We start from the raw sequence: 24,066 nt of genomic DNA on the forward strand, positions 1-24,066 counted from the left end.
GTGTTTGACACAAACTCAGCGAAACTGCGAGAGAAAGTTTTAAGTGCCAGGACTAAGGTAACATTAAATACAGCTATGGACATAGCACGAGATGGCACCAGCACAGCTGGGAACCTTCGATGCATGTACACCGAGTGGCTCACGTGAACTGGCGCAGTGCACAGATAAAAGCAACAGTTCCAAAGAGCGCTGAACAAAAACCGAATTACACAATTGAAAAGGCAGCAAAAAATATGAAGCGTCTGATAAGCATATTCATAAATCCAGCTACTGCGGAAACAAAGCACACGGTGGAAAAAGTCAATGTCCCGCTAAAGGAAGACAGTGTAAAAAACCCGTGCATGCAGTGTGTCAGGTCTCAGATAAAGAAGAAGACGAGCTGTTTATTGATGCAGTAAGAAACGAATCGATGAATTAAACCTGTCATCTTTACAACGATTGACAAACACGGAATGTAACTTGAACACAACACATCCTACAAATACGAACCTGATTGAAAGAAATAATGATAATCAAATCCTTGATGACAGCAACACTCAGTAACACTCACAAAACAAATACTGTATATTGACAGTCATGTTACGTTATTTTTAAAATGTTCCCTTTTCTTTTCTACCTTTTTAACACACTACTTCTCCTGCGATACGCTGGTATATATATATGTATATATATATACCGATCTACATACTCGAATAATGGATACTTTATTCGCCATCAATGATTGTTTTGGTAAAGCCATACTCAGTGTATTCATTAGATGAACGGTAAAAAGTAAGAGCGAGGGAGGATGACTCATTGAGGCATGCAGGCTGTAGTCTTGCGTCAACTCTATCTGAATTGCGATCACATTTGAAAAATATATCTTTTCAAGTTCTATTTAGTCCATATGTGTCAAACTCAAGGGCCGCGGGCCACATCCGGCCCGGCGTGTAATTATATTACGGCCCACGAGATCATTTTATATACTTTATTATTGTTATTAATGGCCCGGGTATATGAAGCGCTGGTAACACAATAAACTACAGATCCCATAATGCAGCGCTTCAGCTGCCTTGCCTAACACTTACCGCGTTAATCAAGTCTACCTTATGATGCTGCAAGTTATTGCGGCTAGAGTTATTGCGCACTGAGTTTGCACGGCGCTTTGGTGACTTTGAAGAACAAAAAGTCCGCCTCTACATGCGGCTCGAACCTTGTGCATGTTTGGTAACACATATCTGTGTGAGAAGCTCTTCTCAGTGATAAAGACTAACAAAACAGCACACAGGAGTCGCCTCACTGATGAGCACCTGCAATCCATCCTGAGAATCTCCACAACACAGAACCTCACAGCAAACAGAAACGAACTTGTGGCCAAAAAAAGATGCCAGGCGTCCAGCTCTAAAATGACATATGAGCAAAGACAACTGAATGATTTGATTTGTTATTGCACGTAAGAGCGGGAGTCAACCGTTTTAACAAACAGCGTATTGCACTGATACGAAATAGCTGTGTGTGTATATATGTAGATATGTATGTATATGTATATATATGTTTATATATGTGTGTGTGTATGTATGTATATATATATATATATGTATTTGTGTGTATATATGTGTGTGTATATATGTAGATATATATGTACAGTGGTGTGAAAAACTATTTGCCCCCTTCCTGATTTCTTATTCTTTTGCATGTTTGTCACACAAAATGTTTCTGATCCTCAAACACATTTAACCATTAGTCAAATATAACACAAGTAAACACAAAATGCAGTTTTTAAATGATGGTTTTATTATTTAGGGAGAAAAAATCCAAACCTACATGGCCCTGTGTGAAAAAGTAATTGCCCCTGAACCTAATAACTGGTTGGGCCACCCTTAGCAGCAATAACTGCAATCAAGCGTTTGCGATAACTTGCAATGAGTCTTTACAGCACTCTGGAGGAATTTTGGCCCACTCATCTTTGCAGAATTGTTGTAATTCAGCTTTATTTGAGAGTTTTCTAGCATGAACCGCCTTTTTAAGGTCATGCCATAGCATCTCAATTGGATTCAGGTCAGGACTTTGACTAGGCCACTCCAAAGTCTTCATTTTGTTTTTCTTCAGCCATTCAGAGGTGGATTTGCTGGTGTGTTTTGGGTCATTGTCCTGTTGCAGCACCCTAGATCGCTTCAGCTTGAGCTGACGAACAGATGGCCGGACATTCTCCTTCAGGATTTTTGGTAGACAGTAGAATTCATGGTTCCATCTATCACAGCAAGCCTTCCAGGTCCTGAAGCAGCAAAACAACCCCAGACCATCACACTACCACCACCATATTTTACTGTTGGTATGATGTTCTTTTCTGAAATGCTGTGTTCCTTTTACGCCAGATGTAACAGGACATTTGCCTTCCAAAAAGTTCAACTTTTGTCTCATCAGTCCACAAGGTATTTTCCCAAAAGTCTTGGCAATCATTGAGATGTTTCTTAGCAAAATTGAGACGAGCCCTAATGTTCTTTATGCTTAACAGTGGTTTGCGTCTTGGAAATCTGCCATGCAGGCCGTTTTTGCCCAGTCTCTTTCTTATGGTGGAGTCGTGAACACTGACCTTAATTGAGGCAAGTGAGGCCTGCAGTTCTTTAGACGTTGTCCTGGGGTCTTTTGTGACCTCTCGGATGAGTCGTCTCTGCGCTCTTGGGGTAATTTTGGTCGGCCGGCCACTCCTGGGAAGGTTCACCACTGTTCCATGTTTTTGCCATTTGTGGATAATGGCTCTCACTGTGGTTCGCTGGAGTCCCAAAGCTTTAGAAATTGCTTTATAACCTTTACCAGACTGATAGATCTCAATTACTTCTGTTCTCATTTGTTTCTGAATTTCTTTGGATCTTGGCATGATGTCTAGCTTTTGAGGTGCTTTTGGTCTACTTCTCTGTGTCAGGCAGCTCCTATTTAAGTGATTTCTTGATTGAAACAGGTGTGGCAGTAATCAGGCCTGGGGGTGGCTACGGAAATTGAACTCAGGTGTGAGACACCACAGTTAGGTTATTTTTTAACCAGGGGGCAATTACTTTTTCACACAGGGCCATGTAGGTTTGGATTTTTTTTTTCTCCCTAAATAATAAAAACCATCATTTAAAAACTGCATTTTGTGTTTACTTGTGTTATATTTGACTAATGGTTAAATGTGTTTGATGATCAGAAACATTTTGTGTGACAAACATGCAAAAGAATAAGAAATCAGGAAGGGGGCAAATAGTTTTTCACACCACTGTATGTATATATGTGTATATGTATAGATATGTATATATATGTGTTTATTAGTGTGTGTGTAACCCTAACCCTAATATATATATATGACAACAACACTCATCACTCACAACAGTGACAAAACAATTACATTGACAATCAGGTTACGTTATTTTCAAAATGTTTCCTTTTCTTTTCATTGCTTCTTTAACACACTACTTCTCCGCTGCGAAGCGCGGGTATTTTGCTAGTTTTTAATATAATTCAGTTTATTTTTATAAAAAGCTCCTCTATCAATAAGCCCAGTGTGACATACAGTAATTATAAATGTAATTAAAGCATACTGAATAACATAATCACAAATAAGATAAATACACAGCAAAATGAAATATCAAATTAAATCAAATCACATTTTATTTGCCAAGTTTAAAAGTTATACATACTGTACAATATGTAGTGAAATGCTTAGTTGCACAACTACATTTATTCAAGTGTCCAAAAAGATTTTAGGTGCAGACTGCAGTCTCCCAACTCCATTTCTAGCACTTTGTAATGCATCTGGCTACAGACAAACTACAAAACTAATTGCAGTGTACCCACTAATAGGTCCTGTAAGATACAGAGGAATTAAGCCATCACAAACTTTGAGTCCAAAAGAGGATTTAAAAATTGGATGCAAGTTAACTGGTAAATTGGCAACCATTGTAGTGATTTTTGAGTATGGGCATATGGTAGTACTTATAAGTTTTAGTTAAAGTCTCTGTATAGCAGGAACTCAAACATTTGGACAGTATGACAATTAGTTAGATCTCGCCATGGTATAATAAAAATGAAATATCTTTTCTAGATTTATTTCTTGCAGCTATTATACAATGTTGCTTTTATTGAACAATGTTGTGTCCGATATCTGAATTTGCATTCATTTTGTGTTGTTTGTATTGTTCTACTGTCACTAGTCTGTGAAAGACATGAAAAAATGATTTCAATTGTATTGTAAAACGTAAGGTTTGCAAATTTGTATGAATGAGATAGAGTCATCTTATTTTAAGAATAGGGACAACTTAAGGTTAAAACAGTATTGAAGAGAAATTTATGTGTGAGTTTAGGTAAGATAAGGTTCAGCTTTTCCCTTTTTTGCAGAATTGTTACTCAAAAGAGCCACTTTGTTTTTTTTTTTTTTTTATTAAATAATAAATTATTTTCACACACACACTCTTTCACCTCACAGAAGCAGTTAATTGAAAATGAACTATTTCTGTATGATGTGACTGAAAAGTTTTATTGTTATAATGAGACATAATTGCTTGTGTAAACTACAATCAGCGTTACAGCCATTTTTTGAGTATGCAGATTTTCTTATTGCCCCTCAAATCAATTTCCTTTTAGTTAATGTGTTCTTGATTATACTTAATGAAGAGCTTCACCTTCTCATCCACCATTAATTTCATTTCCAACTTCTTCAGTCTCCCAGGTGGAGATTTCATAGGCTTACCTTGGTTGGACCTTTTTCAAGTTTTCTGCCACTCCTTTTCAGATAAATCTAGTATAACTGGAATAGAGTTTTTAAGGCTAGACGTCCTTAATATTAATAACCTCCTCAATAGGAGATTTTACCCTCAGGCAATAAGAATCTTGAACTCTGACATGCCAACAAATTTTCAGACCCAAAGCTCCCTTTAAGTTTCTGCACAGCCACATAATACTTTTTACTGTTTTTACAGTATAGTTTTATGCATATATCATAAATAATGAGCTCTGTCCAAATTCATAATTAATGAAATGTATTACAAAGCAAATATTTTATCAACAATAACTGCCACAAATGTAAAGAAACTGCTAATGACTTTATTTTACCAGCAAATTGACTGAAAATTATACATTCGAATGAGCATGGCACCATGCAATGTGCTGGCTTAAAAGATTTTTTTTTCTAATTTCAGATTAATTTAAATCTAGTTTAATTTAATTTCAATTAATTTAGTTCATTTTAATTTTATTATTTATTCTATCGTGTGTTTGCTTTTGTTTTTCACAGTAAGACTAGCTTTTTCATTTCACTGCACGTTGTACCTGTATAACTGTATGTGTAGCGTATAAAACTTTTGAATTTCTTGAATCTTGAATCAAAACTGCCTTTTCTGGTGGATAGAAGAAACCCCAAGTCATAGGTTTTATCTACTCTCTCTCTCTATATGAAATCCTAAGCCTAAAAGTGCAACGATTTTATGTGAAGTTTCTATGTCATGTTTTTTCTCACGCTTTAAATTGGCCTTATTTTAAAACCAACATATATATGTTTGGTATCATTCTTTTCAGAATTTATTGAACTATAATGTGATGTTGTTAGATTTTCAGATTCTTATTCTGTTTTTAAATTAGAAACTAAAAAATATCAAGAACTTATGTCCCGCAAGATGAGAGTTTGTGCCAAGAGATTTAGCCATGCCCGGGGCCAGAAATAAAAGACAAAGGACAGCTGCTGTACAGGCTTTTAAATGTTTGAAGTGTTGCGCGAGATGCAGATGAGATAGCAGCAGCAAGCCAACAGCTGATCGAGCAAAGAGGAGGTGAAAAAAAAAAACTATTTGTTTCCCATTGTATCACTGTTGGGGGGGTTCCAAGTGGCGGAGACGCTAAGTGGCTGGCGAATAGCTCAGGCCAGGGAGTTGGCGAAGCGGAAGCGAGCAGGGGGCTTAACCCCCTAGTATATGTGTGTGTGTATATACTAGCAAAATACCCACGCTTTGCAGCGGAGAAGTAGTGTGTTAAAGAAGCAATGGAAAAGAAAAGGAAACATTTTGAAAATAACGTAACATGATTGTCAATGTAATTGTTTTGTCACTGTTGTGAGTGATGAGTGTTGTTGTCATATATATATATATATATATATATATATATATATATATATATATATATTTATTTATTTACACACACACATAAACATATATATATATACATATCTATACATATACACATATATACACATATATACATACACATATATATATTACATATATACACATACATATATACACACATACATACATACACACACATATATACACACAAATACATATATATACATATACATACATATCTACATATATACACACACAGCTATTTCAGATCAGTGCAATACGCTGCTTGTTAAAACGGATAACTCCGCTCTTACGTGCAAGTCTGCGTGGATATTATGAACTATCAGATTTGTTCAAGTTCTATTTAAATTTTAAATAGAAGGAATTTTTATTTAGTCGACAGAAATATCTTTGGTAGGAATGGTAAAACAGACAGGAATATTATTCCTGAATAAATCAACTCAAACCTTAAACAACTTATAATATTTTGCTCTCCATAAAAATATATCCTGTCTAAATTATACAAGTTAGAAATAAAGTAAACGTTAAAAGAACAAACATTCAAATTTCTTTACTCTTATGTAATTTTATATAAAAATAAACTTAGATTTTAAATATCCCAAAAGATTTTGCTCTCCATAAAAATATATCCTGTCAAAATTATACAAATTCAAATATGAACATGCTGCATAACAAAACCTGGAAATATAAATAAAATGTGTTCCTTTCAGCAATAACAAATCAAATCATTCAGTTGTCTTTGCTCATATGTCATTTTAGAGCTGGACGCCTGGCATCTTTTTGGCAACAGGTTCGTTTCTGTTTGGTGTGAGGTTCTGTGTTGTGGAGATTCTCAGGATGGATTGCAGGTGCTCATCAGTGAGGCGACTCCTGTGTGCTGTTTTGTTAGTCTTTATCACTGAGAAGAGCTTCTCACACAGATATGTGCTACCAAACATGCACAAGGTTCGAGCCGCATGTAGACGGACTTTTTGTTCTTCAAAGTCACCAAAGCGCCGTGCAAACTCAGTGCGCAGCCAGTTTATCAGCAAAGTGCGATTTGGGAACACCGTAGTGACGACTTGGTTTAACATTACTTGGCAACAGGGTTGCACTGGTGCATTTGTGTCTCCCATAAAAGCAGCTTCACTTGAAATCACTTTGTGATTGTGCACGGGTAAAAACGTCCGCTGAAGTGTCAGATTCTTATTTAATTCTTCTGCTTTCTGTATCTTCTGCATTGCATTCAGGTTACCCTGATGTTTTGTCTCATAGTGCCGTCTTAGATTAAATTCTGTAATTACAGCCACATTAGCTCCACAAATGAGACACACGGGTTCAGTAAACATATACTCAGCCTCCCATCGGTTTTTAAAGGCTCTATTTTCAGAATCAACTTTTCTCTTCAGCATCGTGAGCTAGCTTCGCAATAACTTGCAGCATCATAAGCTAGACTTGATTAACGCGTAAGTGTTCGCAAGGCAGCTGAAGCGCTGCATTATGGGATCTGTAGTTTATTGTGTTACCAGCGCTTCATATACCCGGCCATTAATAACAATAATACAGTATATAAAATGATCTCGGGCCGGATATAATTACGCGCTGGCGGATGTGGCCCGCCCTTGAGTTTGACACATATGGACTAAATAGAACTTGAAAAGATATATTTTTTCAAATGTGATCGCAATTCAGATAGAGTTGACGCACTACAGCCTGCATGCCTCAATAAGTCATCCTCCCTCGCTCTTACTTTTTACCGCTCATCTAATGAATACACTGAGTATGGCTTTACCAAAACAATCATTGATGGCTAATAAAGTATCCATTATTCGAGTATGTAGATCGGGATATATATATATACATATATATATACCCGCGTATCGCATGGAGAAGTAGTGTGTTAAAAAGCTAGAAAAGAAAAGGGAACATTTTAAAAATAACGTAACATGACTGTCAATATACAGTATTTGTTTTGTGAGTGTTACTGAGTGTTGCTGTCATCAAGGATTTGATTATCATTATTTCTTTCAATCAGGTTCGTATTTGTAGGATGTGTTGTGTTCAAGTTACATTCCGTGTTTGTCAATCGCTGTAAAGATGACAGGTTTCATTCATCGATTCGTTTCTTACTGCATCAATAAACAGCTCGCCTTCTTCTTTATCTGAGACCTGACACACTGCATGCACGGGTTTTTTACACTGTCTTCCTTTAGCGGACATTGACTTTTTCCACCGTGTGCTTTGTTTCCGCAGTAGCTGGATTTATGAATATGCTTGTATCAGACGCTTCATATTTTTGCTGCCTTTTCAATTGTGTAATTCGGTTTTGTTCAGCTCTTTGGAACTGTTGCTTTTATCTGTGCACTGCGCCAGTTCACGTGAGCCGCTCGTGTACATGCATCGAAGGTTCCCAGCTGTGCTGGTGCCATCTCGCTATGTCCATGGCTGTATTTAATGTTACCTTAGTCCTGGCACTTAAAACTTTCTCTCGCAGTTTCGCTGAGTTTGTGTCAAACACCACCCTGACCATCTCATCTTCCTCTCCATAACCACAGTCCTTCACCCGTGAATATTTAGTGGAGTTTGCTATTGGATTGCCGCTGACGGACGGCCTTATATGGGCAGGCACTAAATTACAAACGCCAGCGCAGCCTGTCTATGAACTTAATTTAAAGTGTAGGTTTACATCGTGCTTTGTTTTCCGAAGTAGCAGAAATCATGAATATGGTTGTATATGTCACTCGCTCGCTTCTTATTGTTTCGCTGCCTTCTCAATTATATAATGCATGTCTTCCTGGTTTTCTATGTACTGCGTGATTACGGAAGGCGTGATGATGTCACACGAAACTCCGCCCCCACGGCGTTCAAGATCATCTCCATTACAGTAAATGGAGAAAAACAGCTTCCAGTTATGACCATTACGCGCAGAATTTCGATATAAAACCTGCCCAACTTTTGTAAGGAAGCTGTAAGGAATGAACCTGCCAAATTTCAGCCTTCTACCTACACGGGAAGTTTGAGAATTAGTGATGAGTCAGTGAGTGAGTGAGTGAGTGAGTGAGGGCTTTGCCTTTTATTAGTATAGATATATACACACACACATATAAACATATATATACATACATATCTACATACACACACACACACACACATATATATATATATGTGTGAGCAACTGTTGCTGGGGGTGCCAGAATCCATGAAGGAAGAAAAATGAAAAACATTTGTACAAAATCTTTATTTATCCATTCCTAAATAATTAAATGGGCAGGCTATTTTGTATCAGTGCAATACGCTGCTTGTTAAAACGGATGACTCCCGCTCTTACGTGCAAGTCTGCGTGGATATTATTAACTATCGTTTCTGTTCAAGTTCTATTTAAATTTTAAATAGAAGCAATTTTTATTTAGTCGACAGAATATTATTCCGGAATAAATCAACTCAAACCTTAAATAACTTGTATAATTTAGACAGGATATATTTTTATGGACATCAAAATATTATAAGTTAGAAATAAAGTAAACGTTAAAAGAACAAACATTCAAATTTCTTTACTCTTATGTAACTTTATATAAAAAATAAACTTAAATTTTAAATATCCCAAAAGATTTTGCTCTCCATAAAAATATATCCTTTTAAAATTATACAAATTCAAATATGAATATGGTGCATAACAAAACCTGGAAATATAAATAAAATTTGTTCTTTTCAGCAATAACAAATCAAATCATTCAGTTGTCTTTGCTCTTATGTCATTTTATCAGAGCTAGACGCCTGGCATCTTTTTTTGGCAACAAGTTCCTTTATGTTTGGTGTGAGGTTCTGTGTTGTGGAGATTCTCAGGATGGACTGCAGGTGCTCATCAGTGAGGCGACTCCTGTGTGCTGTTTTGTTAGTCTTCATGACTGAGAAGAGCTTCTCACACAGATATGTGCTACCAAACATGCACAAGGTTCGAGCCGCGTGTAGACGGAGCTGGAGCATTTGTGTGGGAATGGAGTGAATAAACTGTGCGGGCCATGCAGTATCGTACTTTGCCTTCAGTGTGCCATTACACTGCAGCTCAATCACCTCCATCTGAATCTGCACAGGTGCAGTTTCCATATTGACGGCAAATGGGTTGCGAAACAACTCAAAATTCTTTTTTTGTTCTTCAAAGTCACCAAAGCGCCGTGCGAACGCAGTGCGCTCAGTTTATCAGCAAAATGCGTATTTGGGAACACCGTTGTGCCGATTTGGTTCAAGATTACTTGGCAAAAGGGAAAGTGGGGCAAGTTGCACTGGTGCATTTGTGTCTCCCATAAAAGTAGCTTCACTTGAAATCACTTTGTGATTTTGCACGGGTAAAAATGTCTACTGAAGTGTCAGATTCTTCTTTAACTCTTCTGCTTTCTGTATCTTGTGCATTGCATTCAGGTCTTTCAGGTTATCTTGATGTTTTGTCTCATAGTGCCGTCTTAGATTAAATTCTGTAATTACAGCCACATTAGCTCCACAAATGAGACACACAGGTTTACCGGCAATGTCAGTAAACATATACTCGGCCTCCCATCGGTTTTTAAAGGCTCTATGTTCAGAATCACTTTTTCTCTTCGTCATCGTGGGCTAGCTTCGCAATAACTTGCAGCATCATAAGCTAGACTTGATTAACGCAGTAAGTGTTCGGCAAGGCAGCTGAAGCTCTGCATTATGGGATCTGTAGTTTATCGTGTTACCAGCGCTTCATATCCCCGGGCCATTAATAACAATAATACAGTATATAAAATGATCTCACGGGCTGGATATAATTACGCGCCAGGCCGGATGTGGCCCGTGGGCCTTGAGTTTGACACATATGGACTAAATAAAACTTGAAAAGAAATATTTTTTCGAATGTGATCGCGCAATTCAGATCGAGTTGACGCGCACTACAGTACATCGAGCCCGCATGCTATTGTGGTTTTGCCTGTGTGCCTCAATAAGTTACCCTCCCCTCGCTCTTACTTTTTTACCGTTCATGTAATGCATACACTGAGTATGGCTTTACCAAAACAATCATTGATCGCGAATAAAGTATCCATTATTCATAAAGCTTCAATTGGTGATCTGTCTTTCTGCGTTAACCGCATATTTTTTCATACGTCTCAAACCAAGGGGATGCGAGGCTAAAATGAATCGAGAAGCGCGCGTACATACTTAGTGCATCCCCTCTCGGGAATCAAATCTCGGAAGTCAGCGCTAGAGGCGAAGCCTCTACTATTGCACCACTGCATGGCACCAGGATATCGCGCATTAGTCAAGGTACGGCTGCAATTCTTGAGAGACGACCTACCAGAAATTACTGCAGAGATGCGAGTTCGAATCCCGCTCAAGGCACATTGCCGAATGGAAAAAAAACTTTCTCTTCAACGAACGGTGCTTTGAATCCTATGTTGTAGTTTGTTTATTTTTCTTTTTTGATTAAACGAAAACTGTTTAGTGTATGATTTGTCAAGGAACACACAGACAACAAGCAAAGTTAAAAATCACACTTAAACAAACTGCCTGCCCATTCTATTGAATCATAATTATAACAAATAATAATGCATAATAGTGCACAGCTTTGTGTTTGTATGTATTTATAACATTTGGGAAGTAATATATTCTAGTTGATGCTGACAATTGATTTGAATTAGGTAAAAATATATATTTGGAAATATTGCAAAGGGAAATGTTTATATACTTAGCGCAAAATAACTATGTGTTCTAGTAAACAGCATACACACCACTTATATATATATATATATAGCATTGTCTGAGTATTAAAGGTGTAGGTCTACTTTATAAGCAAAATTTATAACATCAATGTTAATATAGAGTATTATTATTATTCTATATTGGCCTTGATATGAACGATTTGTGAAATTAGTGTTAAGTATATGTACACATAGTTGATTTTCTCTATGATTTGTATTTTTATAATTAATGAGCACTTCATATTACTATTTTTAAAGCTCACTCTGTAAAATTAAACTATGATTATACAATTCAATATTTATTATAATGTATTTATACATTATTATATCTGTCTTTACACGTGTTGCACAAATATTTAGTAAATGTAATAAACTTAACCAAGAATGTTTAAAAAAATCATTCAGAACATGTGTAGGTGAACGTAAATATATCTGCACAAACCGACACTAGTGAGTAACATTTTTAGACAGTTCAAAAAGCAACGCAAATCGCAAAGCGTCTGTGTGCCGACTCGAACAAGCTTTTCCAGAATACATTAACTGACAAGAGGTTGGCCCGCCCTCTCCGAGTTTTGGTAGTCGTGATTCGTCAATTCTTGGTAGCAGAGCGAGCCGCCATTGGCCAATTCTTGGTAGCGATCACGGGCCGCAATTGGCCCGTGCTTTCAATTCTTGGTAGAATCTTGGTAGCGGAGAGCGATCTGATTGGTTCTTCCTACCAAGAATTACCTCGGCTCACGGCTGCACGGAGGCGGTTTGTCTATTTAAGCGTAGCAGTGTAATTCGGTTTTTGTTCAGCACTCTTTGGAACTGTTGCTTTTTGTCTGCGCACTGCATCAGTTCACGTGAGCCACTGAATATGGTTTTATATGTCACTCGCTCGCTTCTAATTGTTTTGCTGCCTTCTTAATTATATAATGCATGTTTTCTTCAGCGCTTTTTGTAGCTCTTCCTTGTTTTCTACGTAATGCGTGATTACGTGAGAGGCATGATGATGTCACACGAAACTCCGCCCCCACGGCTTTCGAGCTCAACTTTATTACAGTAAATGGAGAAAAATAGCTTCTAGTTATGACCATTATGCGTAGAATTTCGAAATGAAACCTGCCCAACTTTTGTAAGGAAGCTGTAAGAAATGAGCCTGCCAAATTTCAGCCTTCTACCTACACAGGAAGTTGGAGAATTAGTGATAAGTCAGTGAGTGATTTTTTTTATATAGCATATTTAAATTTTTAAATCTTCCTCTTCTAAAAAAATATGAGCTTTTTACTGCGTAAGAAAAATGGTATATTGTAAGTGGCATGTTTGCCAGTCTTTGTTGGTGTACTGTGTCTGTTTCTTTTAGTATATACTGGAAGTCAGACCTCTGGACATTCTTTCATTCATAAGCTGCTTTAGACTGGAAAAGAAAACTTGCAGTAACACATCTAAACTAATCTGGCTCACATTTTTCATAAACCTACACAGTAAATGATAAAAGAATTGATGTTTTTAACCATAATATCTTAAAAATATTTAAAATATTAAATTTCAAAAGTAGTTTGGACTGTTTCTGTTGTCCATCAAATGCATTAAAATAACAGTATATGCACACATTGTTACTAAGTTACTAAGTTCTGTATATACTTGGGAGATCAAAAAGATTTGAACTTGATCTATAAGGAGAAATGCCAATAAAACCAGATCATGTTATTTTTCAACATAATTCCCATCAACACTAATACAGTTGTTACAACATTCCCATAATACTACTATGCCACTCAAAACATTTTTATCTTGCTTATGCGTCCACTCTTCTCTAGCTAAATTGATTTCTTCATTATTGGCATTGCAAATCCCAAGAAAGTAACAATTGTGATTGAACAAGGAGTGACACACAAAGCCATGTCTGAGGAATATGGTGGGTGTGACATCAATATGAAGCTAAAGTTTTAAAGAGAAGCCCTTACAACCAATAGATTGTGACTGGGGGGCCATTGTCATTAAAGGATACGACAGATGCTCGATAGCTTTCCTTGCTGCTTTACCTTAATTGTCTGCCGCAGAAAGATTCTAATATTGACCCGTTAGGAGGACCTTTTCAGGCATATAATCAATATAATCTACACCTTCAGTATCAAGAAAAAATATGCACTTGATCTTAACAGCACTAGCTTGGATCTGGAATTTCTTTGTTAGCAAATCACCATACTTACCTTTTTATTGATGTTTAAACTCTGGGTCATATTGATGTATGCAAGTTTCATTCTCTGTTAGGAAATATATCTATGTGTTTCTATTCTGAAATAATTAACTTGAGACTGTCCTTGGAACATTGAATGTACTAATAATTCATTTCAGGAGTCAATGTTCTAGGTAGCCAATTTGCACAGACCTTGCTCAGGTTTAATTGATCCTAAAGAATGAACTCAACTGTCTCATAATAAAACTCTGTGTTGTTTTCTGTCTCATGAACTGTCACTCTGTATGATTCACAGGCCAGACTTTGTGTCATCTTTAAGATATTTTCTGCCACATAATTATGTAGCTCTTTTATTACCGTGGCTGTAAAAGGAGACACATTTACTAGAGAATGATTCACTGATGATTGATTGTGCTTTACAGTCAGAAGTTCAAAGGCAAAACATGATACTTGATTTTACACTTTTCAGCATCCTTGTTGACTTGGTTTGGAAACAAGAAATATACACTATAAAGTAGACATGCAAGATTCACATATTACACAGCAGCTAATCTTTGTCCACTTATATAATCAGTACCATTGAATATTTGTTATGCTTTAAACCTTTTGATTACTTTTGTTTGTGTTATTTAAGTAACAAAACATTGTTATCCATGTAATAATAAGGATTTAGGTTCAATGTGTGCATAAGAATATACTGCAAGTAAACGAAAAGTTTAATCTGCTAGGAAAGAGATCTTATGTGATTGCTGGTGTGGTTTGTTTATAGCACTACTTCATCATACAAAGTATATTTTACCATAACTGTACTTTTATTAACAGTACTTCATGACAGATAGTTTAGTATGGTTGAATTTAAAAGAGTGACATTTATTTTTGTTTTTACTTTTCATGTAAAATAACAGCAGATTATTAATCTTCTGTCTTTTAGGGGTGCCAATTGCTTTGAGTCTATGGTGGAGTGGAAGTCATAACCTCTTTAAGTATCTGCTTGTCAGACAAACAAAGGAGAAAACAGGTAAAAAAAATCACTTCAGTAATTTTTATTCATTTTCTATTATACTATTGCACTTTAGAAATGTATAAAGCGGTCACTGATTATAAATACCAGATACACAGGAATACTCTTACAGTCTTAAGCAATTACCTTCTTTTAAACCTCAATTTTGGACTGCAGTAGGCTTAGTCTAACAAAAATAGACATGGCATAGTAATAATGTGCTAGGCACCTGTGGTCACATGAGTCTCTGAGATTTAAATTGTTTCTCTGCTAGCATAATACAAGTTGAAGATGCTGAAGATACAACAATATAGTGTGCATCTCCGATCTTATCATTCAGTCATTTTTATGTATGTACAGTATATTTGGGAGAGGTAATTGTTCTTGTGCAAAGCAGTCTCATGCCAATTAAGTATACCATTATAAGCATGTAACAAAGAGATGGGTGATAAGACATTTAGGCAATTTATGAAACTGACAAAAAATTAAGAATGACAGCTTAAGCTATATCAGTTTTGTAATATAATCTAGAATTACAAGTATAGCAATAAAAACGTTAGCTGACTGATAGGTAATTTAAAAGAATACTCTAAGTGTTTGTTCAATTCATTTTGGTATATTATCGTTTTTTTCAATGTTTTATATAACCTGTATTTCAGATCTACTGTATAATAATGACGTGTCCATTTTTACTCTGAGCTTGTTTTTATTTTATTTGCTGATAATTGATTTATTTCAGTTATTAATATACCGAGTTAAAAAATTAATTTTTTTATATGTATACCACATTTCTTACTTTCATGCTGAAAGTAGTGTACACACCTACAAATATGAAACAGTTATGATAAATGAATAACATTAAATACAACATTAACCATCATAAAAAATGCAGAATGAATGTATTAAAGATGTACACTCCCTAACTGAAATTTCAGGTTTGGTGACCTAAATTCTGAAGTCAAGACAAATCATATTTTTTCACCATAAATAATAATCATTCAATCAACCACACAATATATAAATTTATGACAGTAATTGGATATTAATGTACCTTCATATTGCAAATGTTTTCGTGTACAAGTCTGAGCTATGGCATAAGTCAAATTTAATTTCTCACAAAAAAGAGCATCCAGGCCTGTATGAATGTATCTTTTTTGAAAAATATATTTATCTGAAAAGACTGTGGAAAGATCTCTTATTGTCCGACAGGGTCAAGATTTTATTTTACTGACTTTAATTTAAAGAGATATATTTAGGACCTTTTGATGTAGGACCAATGAAGTTCATCATCATCCATAGGCACAGTGCCTACTGTGAAGCATGAAGTTATCGGTATCATGCCACTGGGGCAAAGGCTGTGGACAGGGAAGGGGAGAAAATGAATAAGGTGTGTGTGTGTGTATATATATAGTTTGTATGTATGTATGTATGTATGTATACTGCTCAAAAAAATTAAAGGAACACTTTGAAAACACATCAGATCTCAATGGGAAAAAGAAATTCTCCTGGATATCTATACTGATATAGACTGGGTAATGTGTTAGGAACGAAATAATGCCACATCGTTTGATGGAAATGAAAATGATCAACCTACAGAGCCCTGAATTCAAAGACGCCCCAAATATCAGAGTGAAAAAATTATGTGGCAGGCTAGTCCATTTTGCCAAAATTAAATTGCAGAAACTCAAAATTGTACGCAGCACTTTGTATGGCCCCTGTGTTCTTGTACTGTATACATGCCTGACAACATCGGTGCATGATTCTAATGAGATGACAGATGGTGTTGTGGGGGATCTCCTCCCAGATCTGGACCAGGGCATCACTGAGCTCCTGGACAGTCTGAGGTGCAACCTGGTGGCATTGGATGGACCAAAACATAATGTCCCAGAGGTGTTCTATTGGATTTAGGTCAGGAAAGTGTGGTGGCCAGTCAATGGTATCAATTCCTTCATCCTCCAGGAACTGCCTGCATACTCTCACCACATGAGGCCAGGAATTGTCGTGCACCAGGAGCCACTGTACCAGCATAGGGTCTGACAATGGGTCCAAGGATTTCATCCTGATATCTAATGGCAGCCAAGGTGCCTTTGTCAAGCCTGTAGCGTTCTGTGTGACCCTCCATGGATATGCCTCCCCAGACAATCATTAACCCACCACCAAACTGCTCATGCTGAACGATGTTACAGGCAGCATAATGTTCTCCATGGCTTCTCCAGACCCTTTCACTTCTGTCACGTGCTCAGGGTGAACCTGCTCTCATCTGTATAAGCACAGGGCACCAGTGGTGCATCTGCCAATTCTGGTATTCTATGGCGAATGCCAATCGAGCTGCATGCTGCTGGGCAGTGAGCTCAGGGCCCATTAGAGGACATGGGGCCCTTGGGTCACCCTCATGAAGTCTTTCTGGTTGTTTGGTCAGAGACATTCACACCAGTGGCCTGCTGGAAGTCATTTTGTAGGGCTCTGGCAGTGCTCATCCTGTTCCTCCTTGCCCAAAGGAGCAGATACTGGTCCTGCTGATGGGTTATGGACCTTCTATGGCCCTCTCCAGCTCTCCTAGAGTAACTGCTTGTCTCCTAGAATCTCCTCCATGCCCTTGAGACTGTGCAGGGAGACACAGCAAACCTTCTGGCAATGACACGTATTGATGTGCCATCCTGGAGAAGTTGGACTACCTGTGCAACCTCTGTAGGGTCCAGGTATCGCCTCATGCTACCAGTAGTGACACTGACTGTAGCCAAATGCAAAACTAGTGAAGAAACAGTCAGAAAAGATGAGGAGGGAAAAATGTCAGTGGCCTCCACCTGTTAAACAATCCTGTTTTGGGGGTCAACTCATTGTTGCCCCTCTAGTGCAGCTGTTGTTAATTTCATTAACACCACAGCAGCTGAACCTGATTAACAACCCCCTCTGCTACTTAACTGACCAGATTAATATCCCATAAGTTTCATTGACTTTATGCTATACTCTGATTAAAAAGTGTTCCTTTAATTCTTTTGAGCAGTATATATATATATATATATATATATATATATATATATATATATATATATATATATATATATATATATATATATATATATATATATATAATATTCATAGTCTGAATCACAATCTGATTGTATGGGTGGTTACCTACCAAGTAACGCTTGTGGTTGGTCAGCAAGTCGGCTAAGATCTGCCACGGTGCCCTCTTTCATTTGCGAGAAGCAGATCATAGAATGGTTGAAATAGTTTTACTGTCAAATAATGCAAAGAGTACACGACACGTGTTTCACCCTAATTCTGGGTTCATCAGGCGTACATACTCACTGCACCCCCTTTTGGGAATCGAACCTCGGAACGTCAGTGTCAGAGACGAAGCCTCTTACATTGCGCCACAGCGTGTGGTTCGTGTTTTCGACACTATGTAGATCGGGGTAATTACATTCATGGCATTCATAGTCTGAATCACAATCTCATTGTATGGGTGGTTACCTACCAGGTAACACATGTGGTTGGTCAGCAAGTCGGCTAACATCCGCCACATGTACATGTGTTTTCTCAGTTTTTCTTTATTTTTAATACATTTGCAAAAACCTCAAGTAAACTTTTTTCACGTTGTCATTATGGGGTGTTGTGTGTAGAATTCTGAGGGAAAAAAATGAATTTAATCCATTTTGGAATAAGGCTGTAACATAAAATTTGGAATAAGTGATGCGCTGTGAATACTTTCCGGATGCACTGAATGTATGTGGATGTGTATATATATATATATATATATATATGTATATATATTGTCACAAAACGAGACAAAGACAGAAAAAGGGTTTGGGGCAGCCACCCATGTAATTAGGTATCCTGGCTGCAAAGTCGTTTTCTTTTTCCAAATACCAGCACTGAAGTGCTTACAACAGAGTCCAAAACAAGACTGTCAGAGAAGGGAAAAGGGAAGGCTTTTAAAGGGGGAGGCAGGAAGTGAGGTCATAAGGATTGGGCACGTGTTCATCTTTCATTGGATTAGTCCCGGATGTGACATCAGGGGCGGAGCTGGCAAGGTCTGTCTCCATTGGCTCGGTCCCAGAAGTGACGTCCAGAGAGACAGGTGGAACCTCCCGGGTTAGGTCTACAGGGAAGTGAGAAAGAGAGTTAGTGCACTCTGCCACATCCCGGCATGGCTCAGAACTGCCTTCACTCGAGCCCTTTAGCTGCCTCCCATGCGCGCGTGTGTGACAAAATATATATATATATATATACACACACACATACATACATACAGTGGGTACGGAAAGTATTCAGACCCCCTTCAATTTTTCACTCTTTGTTATATTGCAGCCATTTTCTTTGTTATATTGCAGCCATTTACTAAAATCATTTAAATTATTTTTTTTCCTCATTAATGTACACACAGCACCCCATATTGACAGACAAAAAAAAGAATTTTTGAAATTGTTGCAGATTTATTAAAAAAGAAAGACTGAAATATCACATGGTCCTAAGTATTCAGACCCTTTGCTCAGTATTTAGTAGAAGCACCCTTTTCAGCTAATACAGCCATGAGTCGTCTTGGGAAAGATGCAACAAGTTTTTCACACCTGGATTTGGGGATTCTCTGCCATTCCTCCTTGCAGATCCTCTCCAGTTCTGTCAGTTTGGATGGTAAACGTTGGTGGACAGCCATTTTTAGGTCTCTCCAGAGATACTCAATTGGGTTTAAGTCAGGGTTCTGGCTGGGCCATTCAAGAACAGTCACAGAGTTGTTGTGAAGCCACTCCTTCGTTATTTTAGCTGTGTGCTTAGGGTCATTGTCTTGTTGGAAGGTAAACCTTCGGCCCAGTCTGAGGTCCTTAGCACTCCGGAGAAGGTTTTTGTCCAGGATATCCCTGTACTTGGCCGCATTCATCTTTCCCTCAATTGCAACCAGTCGTCCTGTCCCTGCAGCTGAAAAACACCCCCACAGCATGATGCTGCCACCACCATGCTTCACTGTGGGGACTGTATTGGACAAGTGATGAGCAGTGCCTGGTTGTGTCCACACACTGAGGAGAGGCAAGACACATGACAGCCCGCATGGCGTTTGCTAAAAGACACATTAAGGACTCTGAAATGGTGAGAAATAAGATTCTCTGGTCTGATGAGACCAGGATAGAACTTTTTGGCTTTGATTCTAAGCAGTATGTGTGGGCAGCTAAAGGCAGAGGATCCCCAAATTAGCTCAAAAGGGTACTTCTACTAAATACTGAGCAAAGGGTCTGAATACTTGGGACCATGTAATCTTTTTTTAATAAATCTGCAACAATTTCAAAAATTCTTTTTTTTTGTGTGTCAATATGGGGTGCTGTGTGTACATTAATGATGAAAAAAATTAATTTAAATGATTTTAGCAAATGGCTGCAAATATAACAGAGAGTGAAAAATTTAAGGGGGTCTGAATACTTTCCGTACCCACTGTGTGTGTGTGTGTGTGTGTGTGTGTATATATATATATAATGTGTGTGTGTGTGTGTATACATTCTGCTAAAAAACAATTTTAACTGTTATTTTTTTCTGATATAATAAATGTAATTATTTTTTCAGACTCCGAACCAAGGCCTGATGTTGTATTGCCCAATGCTAAGCCAATTCTGTGCTCCTCTGTAAGTTCTTCCACAGGATACATCGCTTTGGGTCTTATGGATGGTGTGCTGACAATTTGGGACAGGTTATTAGGCATGTATGAAGTTTGGCTTATTACATCTTATTTCAAAACGTGCAAACAATTCTTCCAATTATTTAATTGCAACCTTTGAGAAGAAGTATATATTTTGTTATACATTCTTTTAGTTACTTTTGAAGAAAACCACATGGCATTTGAGCTTTTAAAGACAGTAATGATCCACCTTCTGACTTCTTCCATTAAAACTAATTGAAAATATCTTAAACATCTTGAGACTTTTCCAATAAATAATTAGATTCACAAAACCTCAGAATGGCAGTTACTGTCTAGGTAATAATATTTCTCTCAACTGGTTATGGCTTGTTGCTTCATTTGCTGTGTTCTTTACAGGCCTTCCCATGGCAGTTGTTGTACTCCCAGATACAAGTCCTGTTAACAGGGTGCAGTTTTTTGATCTCTGTTTTGGCAATGTGGAGACCACCCCTATCAGTCTGGTCTTGCCTAACCCTAAAATTCAAGTCTTGGCAGCATGTAGTGATGGATCATCATACATCATTTCCACAGCAAGAAGCAAAGAAACAACACTGACAAGGCTCACTGAAAGGTGAATTGTAAACCACATTTGATTTTTATTAACTTTTAAAGTGGCAACAGATGTGTTGAGTGCCAGAGGAAATGTATAACCTTTTTGAAATGACCATAAGGTTCTTTTTCTGAATTTAATAGCACTAATTCTTAGACCGCCACATTGCAGATATTTTTCTTTTGGGTAAGTAAAGTGTTAGTGGTAGTAATTTTTGAAAGGTGATAAACCTGCCTCTTGTTACCTCATTTTCTGTACTTCCAGACTTCTCAGAGAAATGCAATGATTATACGAGGCTCTCTATTTATACTTTTTCATTCCAAGAACTTTATATCAACTGTATTTTTTTTACCAAGCTTAATGAATACAAATGTTTTTAAAAATGTATGTCCTCTTGTAATTGCATCAAAGACTAAATTATTTGTTTTTGCTTAAGAGCAGGTCCTGTCAATTGTGGACATATACTGTATACACACACAGACATAAATGGACAAACAGTTAATACACTGCTAGATTTTGGGACTATTTTTACCCTCCGTTCTCAAAGCTATTGAATGCCTACATATGATCATATTCACTAATGAATTTACTGACTTCTTTGCTCTCCCCCCACCTTTTGTTTGCTGGATTTTGTATTTAGTGTTTTCTATTCATTGCCTACTGATGATTTCTTTTTTTGTCTGACCAATTGTGTAGTCTATATGAGACACAGCAGTAGGAAATCTCATTGTAGTGTTTACAGATTACAATAAGCATTAAAATTCCTTTACTAATGTTTAGAAAGGGCACTTTCTTATGTTCAAGGATATATGTTTTGAAAAATCCCCTAACATCTGAGTTCCATGAAGGGCCTCTGGTACTGTAATCATTTTATCACAACATACAAAATGTGCAGGAACAATATGTTCTTTGCTACTTTAAGACTTTCATACTGGATAAAACAATGACATCTTATATAAGCATCATTATTGTTTATAGTTTTTAATTTTCATTTCTGCAGGAGGTGCCAGTATTCCCTACAGACTTCCATTTTACCCAACTTCAGCAGAACAATAACAGTGAAAAAATAAGTCCACCTTCTTTGTTATGTTTGTAAGAGAGATCAAAAATTGCTATGGCTTAAATTCTTAAGCTACAGCACAACACTGTAAACTGCATTATGCTCTTTGTTCTATGTTTTAATACTCAGTCGCCTACTTGTAACTTTGTCTGTGCATTGCTCCAATGAACCTTGCCTCCTACAATGTTACATTTAGCTGCACTTAATGCACTGAAGACTTTGTTTTTTGGCAGTCTGTTTCGAGTCTTTCCTTATTCCTGTACCATCTTAGTGATGTCATTGCCCCTGGCAATCCTTGCATCCTTTTCCCTTTCCCTTGGATCTGTATACATACTGTGTAATTGCTGCCAGATATATTTTCATTTTTATTTTGTGATAAGTTCATTACTATGTTTATTTTTAAAACTTTTTGTAAGGTAGTACAGTATGCATCATTGCTGTAATCGGGACAAGCCCCACCATTAAGGCAAATTAGACATTCGCCTAGGGCGCAGATCACATGGGTTAGCTACCTAACAGTTGTTTTGCGCACTAATAAGCTTGGTCTAGGGTGAAAAATCAACTAGCAACGGCACTGACTGTAATGACTGTTAGCTTAAAAAATAAACTGAATTGAATATTGTGATTACAACTATTTTTTATTTTTTCCCAAACAAAGAGCACTGTTCTAACTTTAACTAACATATTATATATTCAACAGGGCTGATTCCAAAGATAGTTTGCCTCACACATATGCTCCTATACCACTTTATCCAACTTTGGTAAGAACTCTAAATCCCTTTAGTTTTTAAGGAGAAAATGAAATATAACAAACAAAAATCTGTAATATTTATTGGTATAATATTTCCTTTTGTTCAGGTTCTTCTTATAACCAGAAATGGTAATATTGCCATTATGAATACTGACGGGAAACCAGTTTGTTGCTTCTCCCTGCCACATACACACATATTGGCAGATCCATGGCGTCCGATGTTCCTGTTAAGTCCACAGAATACAGCTCTGTTCATGAAAGGTATGTGATCAATGCTAGAGATAAGATAAGATAAGATGCACTTTAGCAACCTTAAACAAGCTAAATGAATTATGATTTGATTAGATATTAGTTAGTCATTATTTAGATATTATTATTAGTCATTTGATTAGTTATTATTTTCAATATTTAAGGCTGCTTATTGCAGAATAGAGAAAGTTTCTTATTTCAGTAAGAGCAAAAGAAGGTAAGTGAGGTGATTTAATGTTTCCATGATATTTTGTGAATACATTTATTTTAATTAATCAAATGTAAACTGTTCATTTGAAACACCTGAATAATGAAGGTTCGCTTCAGTTAAATAATTTTGTAGCGTCTCAGGCTAATTTTGGTCATCATAATTGTCAGCCTCAGTGAAAAGTAAATGAACAAACCTAGTTTTGTTTATACAAAAATCTAGTTTAACAGAATGTTGCAACATTTCATGACAATAAGTTTAATTTGGTAGTTTATATGTGTAAAATGTCCAACTTAAGATTCCTTGGAATGTTTCTATGCTGTTGTTTCACAGTGACGTGGCATTTATAATGGTAACAATGAACCAGCAGTTGCAGAAGCCACTCCAACTCATCTAAGGCAAAAAGTTGTCTGTTAAAATACACTGGCCCAGTTTATTATATTACTTTTGTTATCTTTGTCATGGTGTTAACCAGTTAACACTGATTCACTACATAAAGATAATAAATTAAAGTGTTATGCTGATGAATGCTTACAGCTCCAGTACTCTGCATTTTAATAGCTTGATTGCTGATATGCCAGTCAGTCAGTCAGTTACTCTCAGCTCTCAGTGCTCA

The 24,066-nt window shown here is 36.9% G+C and overlaps 1 protein-coding gene across 2 annotated transcripts in view; it reads left to right on the top strand.

Moving 5' to 3' along the window:
* wdr93 (WD repeat domain 93) overlaps nucleotides 1-24,066 on the top strand; it is a 57,813-nt gene that overhangs the window by 14,135 nt on the left and 19,612 nt on the right. For both annotated transcript variants that reach the window (XM_039773315.1, XM_039773316.1), the window contains exons 11-15: nucleotides 14,896-14,982; nucleotides 20,521-20,652; nucleotides 20,990-21,203; nucleotides 22,943-23,003; nucleotides 23,101-23,254. In XM_039773315.1, coding sequence (XP_039629249.1) covers nucleotides 14,896-14,982; nucleotides 20,521-20,652; nucleotides 20,990-21,203; nucleotides 22,943-23,003; nucleotides 23,101-23,254 — 648 coding nt within the window. The remainder of the gene's footprint in view (nucleotides 1-14,895; nucleotides 14,983-20,520; nucleotides 20,653-20,989; nucleotides 21,204-22,942; nucleotides 23,004-23,100; nucleotides 23,255-24,066) is intronic.

Source organism: Polypterus senegalus, chromosome 12 (genome assembly GCF_016835505.1).
Source record: "Polypterus senegalus isolate Bchr_013 chromosome 12, ASM1683550v1, whole genome shotgun sequence".
NCBI classification, from domain to species: Eukaryota; Metazoa; Chordata; class Cladistia; order Polypteriformes; family Polypteridae; genus Polypterus; species Polypterus senegalus.